The 20,116-nt window shown below is 40.1% G+C and overlaps 2 protein-coding genes across 4 annotated transcripts; both read right to left on the bottom strand.

Annotated features, from left to right (window-relative positions):
- Positions 1 to 437: 437 nt before the first annotated feature.
- wee1 (WEE1 G2 checkpoint kinase) lies at positions 438 to 7,021 on the bottom strand. The gene is made up of 10 exons (XM_073472241.1): positions 6,070 to 7,021; positions 5,173 to 5,387; positions 4,687 to 4,753; positions 4,324 to 4,496; positions 3,464 to 3,732; positions 3,228 to 3,317; positions 3,041 to 3,126; positions 2,783 to 2,953; positions 2,419 to 2,564; positions 438 to 1,624 (listed from the first exon to the last, which is right to left on the bottom strand). The coding sequence occupies exons 1-10, from the start codon at positions 6,556 to 6,558 to the stop codon at positions 1,468 to 1,470; spliced, it is 1,863 nt and encodes a 620-aa protein (XP_073328342.1). The 5' UTR covers positions 6,559 to 7,021; the 3' UTR covers positions 438 to 1,467.
- A 1,219-nt stretch (positions 7,022 to 8,240) lies between these two features.
- znf143b (zinc finger protein 143b) lies at positions 8,241 to 19,779 on the bottom strand. Of its 3 annotated transcripts, none has more exons than XM_073472501.1 (15): positions 19,693 to 19,779; positions 17,430 to 17,545; positions 16,852 to 17,040; positions 16,573 to 16,653; positions 15,565 to 15,758; positions 15,186 to 15,254; positions 14,978 to 15,094; positions 14,741 to 14,816; positions 14,359 to 14,484; positions 13,101 to 13,280; positions 12,712 to 12,939; positions 11,972 to 12,120; positions 10,569 to 10,721; positions 9,761 to 9,889; positions 8,241 to 8,614 (listed from the first exon to the last, which is right to left on the bottom strand). In XM_073472501.1, exons 2-15 carry the CDS (start codon positions 17,533 to 17,535, stop codon positions 8,531 to 8,533), a joined length of 1,881 nt encoding a protein of 626 aa, XP_073328602.1. In that variant the 5' UTR covers positions 17,536 to 17,545; positions 19,693 to 19,779; the 3' UTR covers positions 8,241 to 8,530. The 3 variants fall into 3 exon arrangements, with proteins under 3 accessions (XP_073328602.1, XP_073328604.1, XP_073328603.1); XM_073472503.1 differs by having other exon boundaries at positions 17,430 to 17,542; positions 19,693 to 19,752; XM_073472502.1 differs by lacking the exon at positions 19,693 to 19,779 and having other exon boundaries at positions 17,430 to 17,627.
- Between the last annotated feature and the right edge of the window lie 337 nt (positions 19,780 to 20,116).

Below are 20,116 nucleotides of genomic sequence, written 5' to 3'. Positions count from 1 at the left end.
TACCAACTGGAAAATGATTGGAGCATTAGATCAATTGATTAATTTTTTTAAAACTAATTGCTGAATCCTCCAGTCAATAACACACAGAAAATACACATCATTTCTTAAAGCGTAAGGTGATGTGTTAAAATTGTTTCCATCTGACCAAAAATAACCCTAAAATCTAACATTCTAAACATAAAAATCCTCACATTTGATTAGCTCACTGGCACTTTAGTGACATTACATCTATGATTTTTACCATTATGCCTAAATAATCAGTTTCTGCTCTTAATGTACATGTATACATTAAGTATTTAAGTACACAAGTTTAAGAGTGATGTTTACGATGACTATTGTGACAACTAAAATTCTTCATACTATAATCGGACAGATTTAAAATATCAGTGAAGGGAAGTTCCTTCATCACATAACACCACACTGAACTGAACAGAAAGTGTAGAAGGTGAGAATTTATTAAAAGAACATATTTACAGGTTACAACAACAGAAAAGGGTTTTTGTGTTAGAGGTTACAAGAACAAAAAGACGAGGAATGCTTCTAAACAGTAACTGAAAATGAGCCTTGTGGGAAAAGAAAACGGAATACATGAGAATCCAGAGAACAGGACAATGATTGTTCTAATGCTACAGGCAGGGTTGGCAGCACCAATCAACAGGGGAATTCAAACACTACGGATCAGTTCTAACCTCACAGATAATGAGTCACGTCACTGGTTTTAGATGATTTTCCTCATTGATCACAGCATGAGCCATTTTCCATCCGACCAGGAAAAACAAAAAGGCATTGAACAGGGGGACTCCTGCTACTTGAAAATAAGAGCCAATGACCTCGAGAACGATCCAACCTGAAACTGGCCAAACCCTGATACACACAAAACATCAATAGCAGCAGGTTTTTCTTTTCTTTTTTTTTTTAAAACAAAAAAAAAAAAAAAATGTGGCAAGTTCCACATGTTGCCTCCAAAGTGCTCCATTACAAACACAGAAATCGTCAGTTCTCAGACCCTCTGGTACCTAGCATCAGGCATTTGACAGGCAGTAAGGTGCGCACGGCTACGGCAAGTACATTCACACTGAAGAGGGCTTCACTGCGGCTTCGATCCGCTGCCAAAAGGCTTCGGCTTTGTCGAGGGAAGTGCAAGGACAGAAATGGAGAGAGAGGCTGACGTCTATGCAAACTTAAGGAATGACAGAGTGTAAAAGGTACAGTAACTACCTTTGAGGAATGAGAATTTATCCAAGAAAAAAGTCCATGGAAGAAAAGGGCTGAACTATGTTGGTAATGAGAGTCTATCGAGATGAGTTCCACTTCGGTGTGGTTAACAGTCTGCAGCTTTGATTGGGCCTAGCACCACGACTGACAGGGTTTAACTCGAACACAAAAACAGACCGTCTCATCTGAATGGTTCTGGTTAAAAAGGTCCATGAGCCTGCGTTTCTCTTCCTGTCAGGGCGGATTCTATTCTCAGTAGATGGTGAGGCTGACCGATCGATTCATCTTCTTGCCGATGAGTCTGGAAGTTCTGGGGTTCGATTGGACTGTGGAGCGGGTCAGGACCCTGTCAGTGGACAAAACCTTCTCCTCTGCTGCAGCCCGGGCCAGCTGGGCCTTCTTCAGCTCCCTGAGGAAGAGAGAGAGAGAAAAAAAAAGGTCAGTTAAGATGGATTCAGACTACAGCTAGGTACAGTGTCTTTGGATGAATTAGGGCGATTATTTTCATTAGAGATTTATCATTTTGTCAATAAATGCAAGAAACCTTCCTAGTTTCTAAAAGTCAAAGGTAATTCTTCAAACATCTTGTTTTGTCAGAACAACAGTCCAAAACCAAGGAAATAAGGACTCCAACGATTATTTTCTTTATTGATTCAATCGTCAGGTCTTAAAAAAAACAAAAAACAAACAGGAAATCCCACTTCCCAGAGCCCATGATGCTGCCTTAAAATGTCTCATTTTGGTCGACAGACAGTCCAAAACCCAAAGACATTCAGTTTGCAGCTTAAAGAAACAGAAAATATTCATATTTAGTGGAACTGCTCAACCACCCTTTGCTTTAAAAAAAGACTTTAAACAATATCACTATCATCAAACTACCTACTGATTATTCCCTTCAGAAATTCCTCACAATTGATGTGCTACAATATTGCAATAGTTCGTATTTTTGCCTGAAAATGTCTTTAACAGTTTATTAGCAAAGCAGGGGCACATTAGTTCTGCTCATCATCTATTAAATTGACACCGCAGAATATCTGTGAATGCACTCTACATAGTTTTAACCTTTCATAACAAAACCAATCCAGGGCTTATTTTTTTGCATCACAAGTTGTCCAACCACTTTAACCATGTAATCAAAATCTGTCTGATAAACATTTCGAGTGTAGTGAGTTGGGAGTTTGTGTTGTGCTGTTATAAACTTACTTCTGTAGAAGTGCGTTCTTGAACTTCTCTGCGTTGAGCTCGACTCTGAGCTGGTCTGCGCTCATTCGGGCAGCAGTGAGGAGCACCGGGTGTTTGATGAGGTCTGAAGTTGATGGTCGTCTACTTGGATCAGGATGGATCATCAGCTGAGGGGTAAAGAACATAAGATTAAGTTAAAAAAAGGAAAAGCTGCTTAACATTGACGAGAAATACAAGAAAGTACAAAGACATCTTCAAGTAGAGATGATTAACATTTAATTTTTTTAAATTAAAATGTATTTTCCAAAAGAGATTAAAGAAAGAAAGAAATATAAAAAGAGATTAAAGAAAGAAATAAAAAGAAAGAAAGAAAGTTGCCTGTTACCTTGAGCAGACTGAGAAACTCTGGAGAAAGCAACTGAGGGATGGCAGGGAGTTTTCCCTGTCGGATCTCGTGCCATTTGTCCCCGTTGGTGGGAAGAGGCTCCGCCCCTGAGGCACTGACCACAGTCAGAGCCAGAGCAAAGATGTCCGCTTTCCTCAAGTTACTGTAGTCCTACAAAGAAAATCAGAAATATATTAACACCTCTGTGAAGCTTTAATTGTTCCAAAACAGAGGCGGTTTTAGAGTAAGGTGACAAACCTCTTGTAAAACTTCATTGGCCAGGTATCTGCTGTCACCCTCCTCCACCTGTGGATTGTTCACTCTTGTCACATGACCAAGATCACCTGGAGAGGCACAAACAGTACAGATTTAAGTTGGCCATCTAATGTGAGTAGAGTTTTAAAATATCAGTAATAGGAATGACCAAACTGTAGAGGAAGCTTACCTATTTTGTAGATGGCGCTGGTTGTCAGTATGTCATCTTCATCACATTCATCACAGCTGGTTACGGACTTCCGTGAAATAAAGATGTTGCCTGGGACAAAGACTTTCATTAGCTTCTGACCAGAAAACATTCATGTTAAGACTCAAACTCAACACAAATATCAAATACAAATCTACTTTCCAAAGCATTAGCTGCATAATTCCTTTAATAATAATCTGACTATGATTACTACTCACTGGGCTTGATGTCCATGTGCACCAGAGAAGTCGAGTGGATGTACTTGAGTCCTCGTGTGACTTGCAGCAGCAGATCTTTCAGCTCCAGCTCCGACAGGTAACTGAGCCGTCTGTAGTTCTCTGTGATGACGTCAGACAGCGTGCCGCCGTTGCAGTACTCGTTCTGGATGAGCATGTGGTCGTCCTCTGCCCAGGCCGAGTAGTAACGCACCACGTGGGGGTGTTGGCCCAGCACGGCATGGGCATACACCTCCCGTAAAGCATTTTGTCTGTGGAGGAGGGGAACAGACCTTTTTAATTAAGACAAGCCTGAACAAAGTCTGGTCGTTAAAATGAAAGGAAAAAAGTGCCTCAAGTCTTCCCAGTAAACAACTTTTATAATCGCGCCAGTTGATTCATGCAAAGGAGCACTGGGATGACTTTGGGTGCATTAAGTACTCTATTACACTGAGCATTAAGAGGCAGTGTGACTTAAAATCTGCATGTCTACCACTTTGAAATGCATATCTTGTCACATCAGGTTACAATGAGTCCCAGAAATAAGATGAAAAAATGAAGGAATGGCCACAACAAACAGCTATTTTCATTCTCAATTTATCTGTCAATGATATTATCGATTCATCAATTAGTTATTTGGTCTATAAAATGGTGAAAAATGTCAATTAGGATTTCCCAAAGTTCAAGATGACATCCTGAAATGTCTTGTTGTGTCCACAAACCAAAGGAGAGTAAAGAAAGCCTTTTTTGACTATCCTCTTTCCTTTAAAATGTAATAGTTCACAACTTCTTGATTAATCATTGCAGCTCTAAATGAAGTAAGATCCGTAAGATCTTTTTATATTGTTATGAACTCAACTTACTCATCTACTGATCCTGCCAGAGGTTTCTTCGATCTTTTGATGGCGTAGATGCAGCCGTCGAGTCTTTTCACACACTTGAACACGGCACCAAACTCCCCACAGCCGATCTTTTCCAGCTCGAGGAACTCTGAGGTGTACCTGGACATCATGTTGCTTTCCATCATAGTGATCCTCTGAGGGCAGAAGAAGAGTTTACACTTTTGTTGATCCACTAATTTCAACCAGTTGGAAAAACAAACAGAATAAATCAATGACCAAATTTGAGGTGACATCCTGCAAAATGCTATGTCTAATGAAGAAAAATTAATTAATTTTATTCCCACCTACATGTTTTTACTGCAAATCACATGAACATTTAATTACCTTGGATGGTGGCAAAACTTCCTCCTCTCCCTCACCATCACTTGCCTCCATGTCTTCTCCACAAGAGCTGAAAGATTAAAGACAATAGAGGATGTTGGTTAGCATTCTGTACAGCAGGGGGCAGCACTGGGGGCTTCACAAGCACATGGCAGAGTTCACCAGTAACCATGAGGTCCTGGTTCCCAGCCAAACCCCCTGGCCTTAGTCAACGGCTTTAACGTATCTGGTTATTATAACAATGGGTCTGATCTGTGCTCAAGATGACAGGTGAAGGTGGTCAGTACAGCTCTGGTTTGTGGGATTAACAGCTGTTGCATTAGTGTGATGACAAAGGTGCAACTGACTACACACCAACTGACCAAGGTGGGAAATATGTAACCAAAATATAGATTGTAGCTTGGCAACTCTTCAAGTACAGCATATCTTTGGGGTTTGATCCCTCTCTAAAGATAAAGGTTTTAGTGAGAAAACATCTGTGCAACGTACTCATTCCAGTGTGCCCGTTTCCTGTTGTTTCTCTGCTGTGTGGCCGACTGGATAAGAAGGGAGTCGGGGGTGAAGGGGTTAAAGTTAACCAGAGGGGTCTGCTGTCTCCTGCTGCTGTCTGTGATTGACTTTCCTGAAGGCTCCACATTCTTGAACAGGGCAACTCTCCTGCTGGAGGATCCTGGACCGGAGCCCCTCGCTCTGGACAGTAAACTCTGAAAAAGAAAGATTTAGTGCTTTGTTAATACTGGGGAGCAGCAGGAGAGAGGAAAACTCAAAAAACAAAAACAATAAAAGGGAGACTATCTACTTGATCATTCAGAGTGTGATTGTGATCAAACAATATATGGTCACGTCCTGTGAAATACTTTTTAAAATTTTAAAATTGGATGCTTAAAGGGCAATGCTATGTAATGCTGTAATCACTGACTGAGACATGCCAAGACATGAAAATCCAGGTCACTAAATCATCTGGCTGACTACAGAGAGAGCATTATGCAATAGTACAGTGGTACATTAAGTGGGTCACTGTGGTAACTGACAGAGCAGAAATATCCCAGTATCCCCTTGGAATTCAAAAAAATGACCTGTTGGTTTGTAAATGTTTTATGTTGCTTATTTTTGCAGGTTTTCTTTCCAGTTCAACACCTGACAGGATTCATCAGCAGACACATTAGAAAAATCAATATACCCTTGAGAAATATGGAGAAGAAATGTTTAATTCTAAAATGTTATCTTGGAAATGTTGTTGCAAGATCACTTAAATTAATGCCTTAAAATTTAAAAAAGTTTCTTGCATGCAGGTAAATTCTGCCACTAAACACAAATAAACAAACTTTTTGTTTTATAGAAAAACGCAAGATTAAAAAAAGAATGTTAATAACACCAAATACTAACCTTTGGCGTGTGTGGTGTGTCGAAAAGTCTCAGTTTTCTGAAGGTTTTATGTGGAGGTGTGTCGGGGCAGTCCGGGATCGGGGAGCTGGATCCTTCCCCGTCGTCCTGGACGTAGGACCGCTCCGGTGACCCTCCGTACAGCCGAGACGTTTTCCTCGGTGACGGTGAGCAGTTGGCGAAGATAACGCTGCTGGGTGACCGCAGATGAGACGGAGAGCCGTAACTCTCTTCGTCCCACAGCTCCACGTCGTCGTCCCCACCGGACTGGTTCAGGGGGCTGCTGCTCCCTTCTAGCCGCTTGTCGACGGAGTCCCGTCGCACTGGCATCGGGGAGTCCATCTCCGTGAAGCCAGACTCTCCTCCGGTGCTGTTGTTAACATCCTCAATCGGGTCGTCCTCGCCATCGCTGGATGTAAACTGTAGTTTCTGACAAATTGGGCGAGGTTTCGGGGAAGGAGATCCGTGTCGATGGCGGCTGTAGCTCGACATTTTCAGGATTTAAACCCCGGCTTCGTCGACGGGAAAATCACGCGGTTCGACCCCCACTACAGAGGCAGTGGCGTTTGTAGCAAAAACACAAAGCTAGTCAACTTATAACTACCTTAAATAAAGGTATTAGTTTAAAAAAGTAGAAGTAAATCGCTTAAAGGTCCGTTAACATCCCAGAAAAAGTTAACTTGTTTGCTAACTCCTACACGCCCCTCCAACGCTGAGAAATGGCCACGGACTAACGTTGGTTAGCTAGATTCACCGTGAGAGCAATGTCCGAAGTTGTTCCTAAACGCAAAACAAACACCAAAACTACCGGCTCCAGTCGAGTATCGGTATCCGTCAGTACCTTGTCGATGGCCCGATGACACAGAAACACGTCTTTCCGCAATAAAACCAAACCAATGTTTACAAAAACGTTTGAATGAGTCAAGCGATGTCCTCTTCCTATCACGCGCGTGGCAAAGGACTTCCCGCGACCGTTGGTCACATGTCTCCGCGCGGCCAATCAGAGCGCGTCGAGAAATTTTGAAAGATGGGCGTTCCAGAGAGGTTTCGGGAGGCGTTACGTCATCGGTGGCAAAGCAACAAACTGGCGCGAACGCGTATCTTTCATGTGGCCGCAGCCACACAGTTACATTACCTCCGAGACAATGCGTCCATTATTGAGACGGCAGGATGAGAGAAGCCGCGATAATAACAAAGATCAAAGTCAAAATGGAGTGTTACCACCACTTTATACAGGACAACATTTATCTAAGCCGAACACCACCTCTAAATCTGAATAAAAACTGCAATTCTCTCACTTTTTCAACTTGAAAACCCAATCAAGTTAAATCTCCTAGACAATTTTCAACTGAATAACTTTCAGGCTGATTAAGTATTCTGATCTGTAATGCAATACTAGCATTACCACCATATAAACAACATATAAATAACAAGTAATACCAATGTACAAACACAATAAAAAATCCCCAGCACTGTGTAGCTTTAGAGAAGAAATTCAAACTTTTCCATAACTCAATAAATAAGCTGTTCTCAGAGGAAAATAGGGTCCCAGAACCCTGTTTGAAGCTAGAAAAGTGGCAGGGTCCGCCAAATATATATATATATATATATATAAAAAAACGTTTTGAAATTGTGTTGTCCTTTAAGATCAGTTTGTTTATTCAGTCATGAAAACAAAGTTTGTTCAAATCCGTCACTGAAGACCTTTCTCTTCTGATTAAAATGTCTTGACCAAAATACATAGTGCACCTTTAAAAATCTTAAGTGTTTACTTGTTTATGAGTTAGTAAGTACTCTTTTTTATAATTGATCCACCAGCATTAAAGGTGCACTATGTACTTTTGGGGAAGTCATTGGAAGAGAAGATAAAATCTTCACTGAATAAACAATTAACAAAAACATAACAAATTCCAGAATGGCTTGTTTATATTAAAATATATCAATAACAATGTCTGGGTTCGTATTATTACTTCATTGATATTGTACTATTAATACTATTAACTGATTTTCATTGTTTCCATTAACTTTTATGTTATGTTACCCTTACAGTGTATCGCATCTCTTTTCTGTATGTGCTGTAGGTATTTTTTTACCTTTGCAGCTATGCAAAGTTGAAGGTGACCAAAGTTTAACATAGACTCATGTGTTCAAACTCAGGAACAGTCAATTATTCACACAATCTTTTTTTTTTATTAGAAATAGCATTAGCTGTACACTGCACTGTGCACTGTGCACCATAAACATTAGAAATCATCTTTCCCCTCTCCCATCTTTTTGGTTGAGGGACAAAATAGCATAGCAGAACTCCAGTTATCAAAATCCTATGTACACATAAAAGCTAAGGTCTTTTGTGGAACAAGACAAAAAAAAAAAAAAAAACATGGAGGAAGACTCAAGATTTCTCTCGTTGATAAAGTCCAGTTGAGATGGTTTTGATCCTAAATCATAGTCCGTAATGAGTCCATCAATCCTCCATGCCCGGCGACTCTCCTTGTTGTATTCTTGATGCTATTCTGATGGCTTCCTCCAGAGAAGGCTGATCACTGAGCTACAGAGAAACAGAAAACAATGTGCATAAATCAAAGACTGATTGACATGCTGATAACAACTGTTCATTGATCACTACTGCTGATGTAATTTACTCTGTCATCCCTTCAAAAGACAATACCATCCTGTGACTGTGACTAATGTAAGGCTGCTGAGTTTTACTGATGACTGTCACAAGATGGAAAAGAGTGTTTGTTCTGTAATTAACATGACAGAAAGAGCAGAAAGGGGTAAATGAAAACAGTGCCCCTCAGGGTTTTTGGCCAGAATAGTTATACAGTATTTAAATTGAATAAAACAAATTAATACAACCCTGATTTAAAATAAGTGAGATAAAACATGAATAAAAACAGAATGCAACTATTGGCAAATCCTTTTCAACCTATATTCAGTCCAATACAGGACAATATATTTAATGTTCAAACTGGTAACTTTATTGTTTTCTGCAAATTTACACTCTTTATGAATGTTTTGCCTGCAACATGTAAAGTCAGAAGAATCATCAGAGTCCAAACTTTTCTGGAATCAGGATTGTCGTTAAAATACATTTATGTTTGAATAAATGAAAAATTATCATCTCTCTATAATGTCATGTCATGTTTGTTATTGCACAATTTAAAAAAAAATGAAAAAAAAAAATGAAATTGTAATGTAATTTCCTTCTGCTTTTGTTGATAAGCATTTGTACTGGTGTCAAGGCAGAAAGGGTGCTGGTTGGGTCATCTTGAATTTGGATTACATGTAAACTGACACCGCCGGTGGTTGTTAAGTTTTGGTTTAGTTTGATCCCAAATCAAATGCACCAGCAGGAGGGCAGCAACACACCTACACCCCCTGAGCTGAGCCCCACCTACTCATGATTTTTGAGTGTTTACGTAAATAGAACAAAAGGGAGGGGTCTGGGGTGGGATTACTTGTGTACTTGAGAACACAAAAACACAAGTGATCAGAGCACAAATGCAGCTGAGCAGACTCTGTAGGATCAATACCAAGGCTTATCACTGATTAATTTAATGTGCTTCTGTACCCAAATGATGATGGAGTGGCAGATATCTCCATTCTTCTTCTTTATTAATTGAACTAACAATTTCACAGATTGGAATTCCCCACACCAGTGTATTTACTTCTATGGTGTCAGTTTACCAACCTGCACAGCGATGTGAGTGCCGTTGGAGGTGGCCAGTAATGTAACAGGATGAATGTCATCCTGGTCTTGGCTGTAGGCTGCCTCCTCCACCGTTTGGAATGAGGCCATGTCAGGTGTCATGATGGCCACCTGAGGGAGACAGAGACACCGTACACAAAGGTCACAGATCAATTAGTTGTGCTGTGCCATCATGGAGGTCCAGCAGAGATTTAGTCGTGCACCATGAAGAATTGAATTTCCAACAACCAAGCAAAAAATGGGCAGATGCCTGAAAGAGACTGCTGTGGTGCGGCTGTTTGTCTAGTTTAACATTTTTTAAGTTAAAAGCACAGTATGTCATTTCTGCCGCTAGGGGTGTCTCAATCAAAACTATATAAGCAAAAGATGTAGTTTGATGATGTCGTCAGGTAGCAAAGTTTAATTCATGTTATGTTCAGTCATATTCAACGACTTCCCTCCGACCTGTCATTTAATGTTTCCCCGGCAGTTAAAGCGACAGGTGACCAAATGAAATACAGCGTTAACTTGAATAAAATTAAGACATCTCTGTGTTTGAACATTGTTGGAAACATTTGGGAAAAATTTAGTGCTAAATTCAAAGGTCTAGTCATTTTGAGACATTTTAAAGTGGAAATGTCATATATTATATCTTAAAATATGATAATACGATTACCTAAAAATATCAGTTCTTATGAAGTTCCTTTAACATTCTGAGAATAGTCAGCTCAGTTAATGAAGCTATGTATAAACAGATAACATAACAATGAGGGAAAGCCCTCGATAACGTTTAACTTGTGTAATTGTTTACCTGTTCGTCTGAGCCATCTGTTGTTACCATAGTAACAGAGTGAGCACCTTGCGATGCCAGTTCGTGGGCTGGGATGGTTATGGTTGTGCCTTCTTGGGTTACCATTGTGATGGTGCCACCCATAGCTTGCAAGTCTGCATCAGAGATACTGACCTGATGTGAGACACAATACATTCAGTTTCACAGTCAGTCCTTCTGGCACAATATGTCTTCAGTCAGTGGTACGACATGGTCATGTTTTGTTTTGAAATGTATTAACCTCATAATTATCCAGCCTTGATTTCTTTGTTGTTTAAGAAACAAAATGCATAACAGACAGAAGGCACAATAAATCATGGTTAGACTAATGAAAGAAGGGTTGCAGCCTGAAGGGGTTAGTGGGCATGTGACAGAATCCAATATTATGGAAAACAAGAAATACCACTTCATGGTCACATGCCTCCGCCGACCAGTAAAGTTGTAGTTTACATCCATGTCTGTCTAGACTCATTTCTTATATGTAGCGAGGACTTTGAATGTATTCAGTAAAAAATGTATTAAAAAATATTAAAAGGCAAAATGGAAGTAATCTGTAATCATTTTTAGTTAGAAACACGTTGTCTTCTCTTAGAGACTGTTTTTACAGAGCAGTACAGAGGACTGATACAGAGCTTCATCACGTGGTGCAACAACATCACCTGAAGCTCAATATCAGCAAAACCATAAAGCTTGTGGTGGATTACATTGAGAGAAATAGACAAACAAAAACAAAAAAACTCTTGAGTCTCGAGTCCTTGTACATGTTCGGATTCTGGGCCAATAAAGCTGATTCTGCTAGAACAAGAAGCTGTAACCATGACATTACACAATGCCTCAAACAAGGGTGATGCTGTAAACATGCTACAAATTCAAAATTCACACACATCTTGGACCTGTCTGCACAGAAGAGCTCTACGATCAACAATTTCAAAGTGGGCCCAAGATTAGTGTCACCAGATCACAGGTCACAATCTGCCCCTCTGTTCCTAAAGTGTTTTTATAGATCATTATGATGTCACAGTGAAATTGACCTTTTGGATATAAAATGTCATCACTTCATTATTATTTATAATTAGCAAAATAACTCTTGAGTTGTGAGCTCACAGCGACCTTTGACCACCTAATCAGTTCATCCTTGAGGGAACATTTGTGGCAAATGTAAGGAAATTCCTACAAGACTTTCTTGAGATGTAACGTTCACGAGAATGGGACAAACAACCAACCTGAAAACATAATGCCTCCGGCCGCAGATGTCGCCAGTTGCCTAAAACGGTTTGTGGTCAGTGGTAACCCTAACTAACTTATCCACCAAAGACAAACGTATCACCTACTTACAGCCAAACAGCATGAAGCTATTTTGAATCTCTGAAACTATTAGTGATTACCTGCTGCTGTGTGCCATCCTCTTGTGTTACCAAGGCCACATGCTGCTGACCAACCATGTCTGAGCTCTCCACAGGAACCTGCTCTGAGCCAGAGTCATCTGCCTCAACCACGTGCGTCGTGTAGCTGACGTTGGGGTCATCGATGGCATCTGAATGGAGATGAAAAGTTTTTGTTTGTCAGTATTTTAAATAATTAGATTCCACTTTATTTATATGATTTTTGCACATGTTGTGTACTTTTTCATATTATTCACTTTTTTTTAAACCCAGGCTTCATATTTTACTTAGTTTAATTCAATATTTTTGCTTCATATACACCAATTTCTGTTTAATATGTTTTAGTAGTCTTGTTGGTGTTACGTATCTTCTCATTTTCACTACATGCATTTATAACCTGGTGTTTCCTTCTGGGAACCCATTTCTTGTTGATATCACCCACAGAACCAGATGATATGATTTAAGTAAGGCTGCAACTAACAAGTGTCTTTATTTTCAAGAGTAAATTAATACATAATTAAGTTTCAAATGTTCTAGAGTTAATGAAATGCAATTCTTTAGCATTTTTCTAACCAGCCATTCAAATTATTATCAGGTACGACAAACCAAAGAATCCAAACAGTTATACTAAGTTGAAACTACTGAATTCTTGCAAGTTATCAATTAGTTGCTAATTAATTGTCTTGCTTATTGTACAATATTTTTAGTTAGGAATTCTCCTATATCGTTATATTTCCACTGACCTGCTGGGGGCTCAAAGTACGCCTCCTGCTCCTCCTCGATGGGCTCTGTGTCGTTGTGGGCTGTGCGTTTGTGCATGGCGAGAGTTGAGATCTGCTTGTAGGTTTTCCCACAATGGTTGCAGTTGTAAGGTTTGCAGGGTGTATGAACCACATGGTGTTTGTAAAGGCTGGAGTATTCTGTGAAGCGCTTTTCACAGCCAGGCACTGTGCACACATATGGTTTCTCTCCTGGAGGAATGGAAAAGTAGTCGGACAAGAGGAACCAAGGTTATTATTTAATTTTTATAGTTAGAAGTTGTTCTCGAGTCGGATACAACACCATAGTTTCATGATACATGTTGGTAGGAATGGACCAAATTAGTTGGAGACTGCGATGTAAAAGGACTCACCAGTGTGTATCCTCATATGGTTCTTGTAGTTGGTGGCACTGGCGAATGACCGCCCACAGCTTGGCTCGGAGCAGTAGTACGGCCGCTCCCCGGTGTGTGTTCGGATGTGAACTTTGCGGATGTTGGAGGTGGTAAACGACCTGCCACAGCCTTCGACTGGACATTTAAAAGGCTTCTCTCCTGCAGATAAGAAACGTGATGTCAGGGTTTATCAATCATTATTCCATGTCCCCATAATTTTTCAAAACCTATTGTATCGATCTGTTGATATCTGGATAGTAACGTTGATTCACAATCGATTCTCTAATCAATAATGCTGTGACAAGTTTCAAGTGTAAAAAAAGGATGAAAATTAAAACTTGACTGTGAGTTGATTTTAAAATTGAGGAGGAAAATGATGTCGACAGTGTTAGACATCACTCATGCTGAAATATTCTGAGTATTCTGTGTGTCTCTCTGTTAGCTATATCACTCTGTAAACCAGAAAAAGACAACCTTTTTACTCTAATGTATTATTCTGAAGTAAATGTAATGGCTATAGAAAAATTACAGCGTTTAGGTTAGTTCCCCGGGAAAAGGAAAACTGATTGACGATCCAGTCGGGCTGGCATCCTGGCACCATTTCTATCCGCTTTCACTTAACTTACTGTTTTCTTAATTATTGACTAAATGAATGAATAAACTTGTGTTTTTCATGTGTTGGTGGCAGTTGCTACCCTGAGGAAACGGAACGTGTTCCGGTTGTCCTTGCGACAGCAACAATAATACCAGCATTGTCTGTTTGAAATTTAAATAACCAATGACATAAAAACCCCAGGAATATTGTTTTTAAAAAATAAAAAGCTGCCCCTCAGTGTTATGCCTCTCATGGTGATCATGTGCATGAAAACTCCTCCAGTACTTTAGTGGCTCTGAGGAAAAATTCAAACACACACATCCTGCTAACAAAACCCTGCAATTTGTTGAGGCTATTCTGGAGGGAGGCGCTGCACCCCAATCTGTGTTCTTCAGAAAACAGTGGTACGTGACTCTAACCTCGAAGTTTTGACCAAAGTAACAATCCAGTTGTGACAATCAGTTATTTGTGTTAGTAGCGGTTATCATCTCAGCTCTCAGCAGTAACAAACAGCAGTTAAACCCTGAACCAGACTAATGACACATTTATGACACATTTATGACACATTTATGAGACATTTACACACCTTTCCAGACATATGACGCAACAAAATTATGATTGGTCCGGGATGTGGTTGTGTACCTGTGTGAGTCCTTGTGTGCTTTTGAAGGTCTCCGGAGGTTTTGAAAGACTTGCAGCAGTTCAACTCTTGACATCTATATGGCTTCTCCCCCGTGTGTGTGCGTGAGTGACTCTTCAGTCCATACCCTTAAAACACCATAGAGAAAGGAACTGAGTCATGACTTTTAGTTAAGCCCTTATTCAAACATCACCATAGTAATTACATCATTTTCATCAGCAGTCAATTACGTACTTCAAAGTCATGCAAAATGTTTTTTTGTGTGTTTTTATACTATACTATACAAAAAAATGTAACTAACATTTTCCACTGTGTAAATTATATACAAAATATTTACAGGCTTGAAGTTAATGAGAAATCTCTGCAAAAATTCTCCTCAGCTACCTGTTGCAAACTTCTTCCCACATCCAGGATAGTCGCAGATGTATGGTTTGTCTCCAGTGTGGGAGCGCTCGTGTACCTACAGGACACATAAACAAAACTGTATCAGTGAGGCAGAAAAACCAAACAAGTAGCTCACAACATGTTGTCTTTAAACAATCCCACACTTGAGTAGGCACAAGCAAAGCAGCACATCAAAACTTGTCCATGCTCACACAACCACAAACAACCCACAGTTACCTTGAGATGGTGGGCGGTGGTGTAAAGCTTTCCACAGCCCTCGTATTCACAGCGGAAGGACTTCTCGCCTACATTTGAGGCCCTTGCTTGCCTGTTGTCTTGACCCTGTAACACAATCTGAAAGAAACATGAATTAGACTCTGCTGTTAAACCTGGACAATGGATTAAAAAGTCATGAAAAAAAACAAATCTAAAGAAGATACACTACCCGCATGTGGACGCCATTGTCTGCTTCCACTCTGCCAAAGGAGCCTAAAGGGTTCTCAATGTTCTCCACCTGACAGACACGACAAAAGGGCACTTCTTATTACAGTATATGCTGTCAGAATTATTAACATTCACATCTAAGAGAAATGTAAGGAAAAAAGAAACATACAGGTATGTTATCCGTCCACATTTGCAAAAATGTTTTTATCTATATGATCAGCAAAAGTAAATACAGTCTATATTAGCACATACTTTCCAAAGACTATACAGTACATGAAGATTATTCCAAAACAACAAATTCAAAAAAAGCAACATAAACAAATCACACATTCTGTGTCACATACTAGTGCCACACTGGTACAGTGATGTAGCATGTTTACCTTGGTGTACTGTTCCAGCACGCTGATGGTCTCAGGGTCGATGGCCGTGGCCTCAGCCTGGAGGTCTGCAATGGTGCCGTCAGCCTGGATGGCCAGGATGGTGTTGGACTGGGGCATGTGCACTGTGTGCTGGATGTAGGCGGTGCTGCCGTCCTCCAGCTGCACCTCCTGCAGGCCACTCTGGTCATACGCATCTGTACAGAAACAAAGAGATGGATGTTAATGGAAAGAAACACAATGAGGAAACTGGGCACAGATCCAGTCTGAAAACTGAGATGGTTGTTTGCTCAAGGGGGATGATGGTAGTCAAACTCACTGTTTCTTTGTACAACAACACTTAGCTATAAAACAGGACTAATCAAGACCAGGAGGTCTGCAAATCCAAGGTCTATTTGTTTAATTTGACTGAGCATTTTTTATTACCATGAATAAACAAACAAACCTGGAGACCATTATGAAACATTGGGTAGGGTTTAAACATTGGGTTTTGGTGTCAGTCCATTAGAAATGCCACCATGGCCAATTTTTGCAATCAGAGAAACAGATCTGAGCTGAATGCAGCTACAGGACACTGTATAAGGGTTTAATGTGTGTCATGTGTTCATAAACATACTCCAATGTCCACAAACTGACTGGGTAGATAACCTTTGACCCAAATTAGCAAGTTAATGGTACAATACTTCTCTCGAGGTTGTAAAAGGAAATCATGGGAAAAAAAGTAGACTGATATTTTTCTCTCTTTTCCACTCATTTTGAGTTGTGTGGTGTTGCACGTTTTTTTGTGTGTGTTAATCAGAATCAGAAATTAATCATAAACAGAGGAAAATAAGAATAAAAACAAAAAAAAGAACTCTTCATCACAAATGCCTTGTAGAATGACCGGAAAATAATCGTCTGATAAAAGATAACAAAGCTATTTTTAATCCTAATGCAGTGATAGGTGATTCAATACAATTATTGGTATGAGACACTTGAGATTTTAATAAAAAAAACAAAAAAAACATTTACCTTTGGGTGTGTGAATGAAGGCTGTTGTTCCATCTTCTAGCTGAACTGCTTGTCCGTCTTCAAGCTGTAAACTGTCTCCTCCTACAACAGAAAAAAGAAAGACCTCAGCAACAGTAACTACTGCTTGACTGCAGTTATCTTTATGTATGCTTTCAGTCCTGCAAGACAGCATTATGCCATCCAGATAAATTACAAATAAATTACTGCTTGCAATGCAACTGAGTATAACGCCAATACTGTCCTCTCTGCCCTAAGATACGGCCAGGACTTGTGTCTTACCGGCTTTAGGCATCGACACATGCTGAACGTAGGCAGCGGAGCCGTCCTCTAGCTGGATCACCTGGCCGTCCATGATCTGTCCATCTGAAAAGGCGGCTTTGGAGTCATGTTGGATGTATGCGGTGGATCCATCTGCAAGAGTAACGGCCTGCAGGCTCACTGTGTCCATGCTCTCCATTTGATCACCATCTAGGGAAAAATAATTAACTGTTAGCTTTGTCTGTACATGGCAACTTTGTACTAAAGGTCTTATACCTTAATTAAAGCACACATTGTACGATCAGCTTTTTCAAAGGGACAGGTATAAGACAATAAAATACTTGTTTTCTACGTCCACTGTTTATAGTAGATGCTCAAATGCTGATGTTCTGTATATGCTGGTGGTATTCTAGTTATCTATAATATGCGTCTTGTACTAGTTTTTTGTGTACTGTGAGATTTACATTTTTCTGCATGGGATTAACAAAGTTTGTCTCATTAACTCAAACAGCAAACACTATTACATATGATAAAGGAATTGTCAGATAAAATATGAAATAATTTAGCCAGTTGTCCACTATTCTAGACATTTAACTCACCCGCCACAGTCACGGCCTCTGTCAGACAGAGGGTGACCGGCTGCCCGTCTGCATCGTGAAACTCTGCCATTCCCTGCGAGTCCCGGTTTATCTGGGCCAAGAGCATGCTTTAGCTGCTGCAGCGACACACAAACAGGAGACACGTTTAAAATGCATACTGGTGTTCACAGGTCAGTAAGCTGTCTGAGCAAAACACATCTGAGCTTTTGCACAATTTACTACTGTCGGACACTGTTCATAATGTTTCGAATCAATCTGTTGCTATTTTTTATTTTCTCCAGTTCTGCATGATTAATACATTTACCTACATTGTGTTTCTATGGAGACTCCCACATCTGCTGGATACTGTGTTAATACCGTCAGTTTACTGAATGCTTGATGCTTTGCAAATCTGAGCCATAGCACCATTTACTACTGCTGGACATATGGGGTAATATATCAGTATTTTTATCATTACTATGATATGACTATGAGTCATCTTGATTCCGGATTTCATTATATCCTGATTGGCAATAGTGTTATCTATTCCTGGTTTTAAAGGCTGCATTACAGTAAAGTAATGACACTTTTTGAACTTACCAGACTTTTCTACATATTTATTACTTCCCTTTACCCATATAGTGTTTATATCCAGATCACTGATGATCATTTATCAAAAATCTCATTGTGTTAATATTTTGTGAAAGTACCAATAGTCACATCCCTACAATATTGTTACAACATCAATATCAAGGTATTTAGTCAAAAATATTATGACATTTAATTCTAGCATATTTGGTTCTAATATCAATCAAGTGCTTTTAAGGTGATTTTAAAAAAAGTTAACTCTTCCAATTTTAGTGCTATATAATCATATTTCTTGTTCAACTCTTACATGTTTATTCTGTTTTTATAGCTTCCAGTACGGAAGCTGCATAATTCTGTTGTCCTTGAACAATGATAATATAGATATTCTATTCTTTCTGAGAGAAACACTGACACAAACATTGAGGATGGAAATACTTTGCAAGATGTGACTGCGAGCGATGCACTGATGTTCATCACTTGTCAGATAATGGGGTGTTGTCACTAACCAGCATAGATAAGCCACTTCCAAGGCCAAGTCAACATACAAGTGGCCTCATGGCACAAGTTCAATGTTTACAATTTTACTATGCTGAAAGACATGTGCCTAGAAATGCTTTGCAATAACTTGATCCAACACACAAATGTCAGAATTTGCAACACACAATAATGAAGGTTTTACAACTAGGCTTCACTTCAAGTCCAGGCCTCAAGTTCATGTAATAAAGCATTTACCACCTCAAGGCCTTTATCATGTTAATGACTGCTTTCATGGTTCATATTACCAGACAAACGTTTTATTAAATAATGAAAACCAGACACCCTCAACTCAAGAGTTTTGACACTCCTGGGCTGTTTCCACTTGGTATTCTAGCCTTGTTTACCTTATTTGACTTAGGAGTTACCTGGCTGCATTTATTACTGACGTAGATGCTACCTGTATATGTTCCCATAATAAACTGAAGCATTTGAGAATTTATTCAAGTGTATTTTAAGCAAATGAGTTCTCACTGTCTGAAAGGGCTCTTACTTTATCCACTGTCAACGATGCTGTTTTGGCGCTTGTTCATTTGAATATAGCATTTGGGGCTAGCTAGCTAACGTGTAGCACAAGTATGACTTGCCACATTTGTCACTCTGTAATGACACATTATTTAATACATTCAGTGAACCGGCTCTGTTGCACCGCTGATGCTGGTCAGATAACACACTGACACGATGTTTGGGCTGTCAAACAGCTCAGTTACAGCCGCCGAGACGTATTGCCACAACGAAGTAGTGGTTAGCCGCTATGCTAACAGCATCGCTAACTATGCGGAGCAGCGCTGTCACGACTTTTTTTAGCGCTTATTAGCAAACTGCCTCTTGAAGATTGTCTTGAACGCAAAAACAGCTTTTTGAAAAGGGTATCTGAAATCTAAGCCGACTGTGTGACAGCAGAAGGGCTAGCTAGCTGTCTCCGTGAAGCTTCTAACCGCGCTCGTCTAACTAGCGACGCAGTTAGGAAACAAGAACTGGGAATCCATGAGCTAATTAATGATAACATAAGCATTTTGACTCGGTGGATGTCAATTTTATTTTAAGGCACAACAGTATTTCCCGTTCTTCTCTTGATTCCATGCCGCATCCTGTCACTCCCTCTCGCAGAGATGGCTGTGGGAATAATGCATACTGGGTAAAAACCAATTTATATACTAACCTCCAAAAATTTCCAACAATTCCTCCTGTTCGACCACCATGCACCAGTGCAGGAAACGCTCCGTGATGTCCCCACACCGGGAACATGTATGGCAGCATAACCATCCACGCGATGCACCGCCTACGCGCAATTTCGGCACGGTGATTGGCTGGAGAGATCACAGCTCCCGCTCCTATTGGCCAACAATGTCCGGTTCGAGCACGTGTTGTTGTTATTCAGCTTCCCGGGCCCCTAGCAGACGCCATTCCGCGTCGGTTTTCGTATTGTCTCGAGCTTTTCACTGTGAATGCGCTGCGTCGTCGTAGAAAATAAATATTTAAACTTCAGCATAAGACGACAATCAACCGAGGCTGTGCATTCCGGGCCACGTCGTGCCACAGGATGTTGTTACATGTGTTCTGCAGCAACAAAAACAGCGATGTGT

Source organism: Pagrus major, chromosome 8 (genome assembly GCF_040436345.1).
Source record: "Pagrus major chromosome 8, Pma_NU_1.0".
NCBI classification, from domain to species: Eukaryota; Metazoa; Chordata; class Actinopteri; order Spariformes; family Sparidae; genus Pagrus; species Pagrus major.
This window is presented reverse-complemented; position numbering and strand designations above follow the sequence as displayed.

Coding starts and splice junctions, on each gene's coding strand:
- wee1 (XM_073472241.1), bottom strand. CDS start 6,558: ATGTCGAGCTACAGCCGCCATCGACACGGATCTCCTTCCCCGAAACCT. Junction 4,754..5,172: donor AAACGGGCACACTGGAATGA/GTACGTTGCACA, acceptor TTAATCTTTCAG/CTCTTGTGGAGAAGACATGG. Junction 2,565..2,782: donor AGTTTCTCAGTCTGCTCAAG/GTAACAGGCAAC, acceptor TTTACCCCTCAG/CTGATGATCCATCCTGATCC.
- znf143b (XM_073472501.1), bottom strand. CDS start 17,535: ATGCTCTTGGCCCAGATAAACCGGGACTCGCAGGGAATGGCAGAGTTT. Junction 15,759..16,572: donor CTTCATTCACACACCCAAAG/GTAAATGTTTTT, acceptor GTTTCTGTACAG/ATGCGTATGACCAGAGTGGC. Junction 14,485..14,740: donor TGGGAAGAAGTTTGCAACAG/GTAGCTGAGGAG, acceptor TGGTGTTTTAAG/GGTATGGACTGAAGAGTCAC.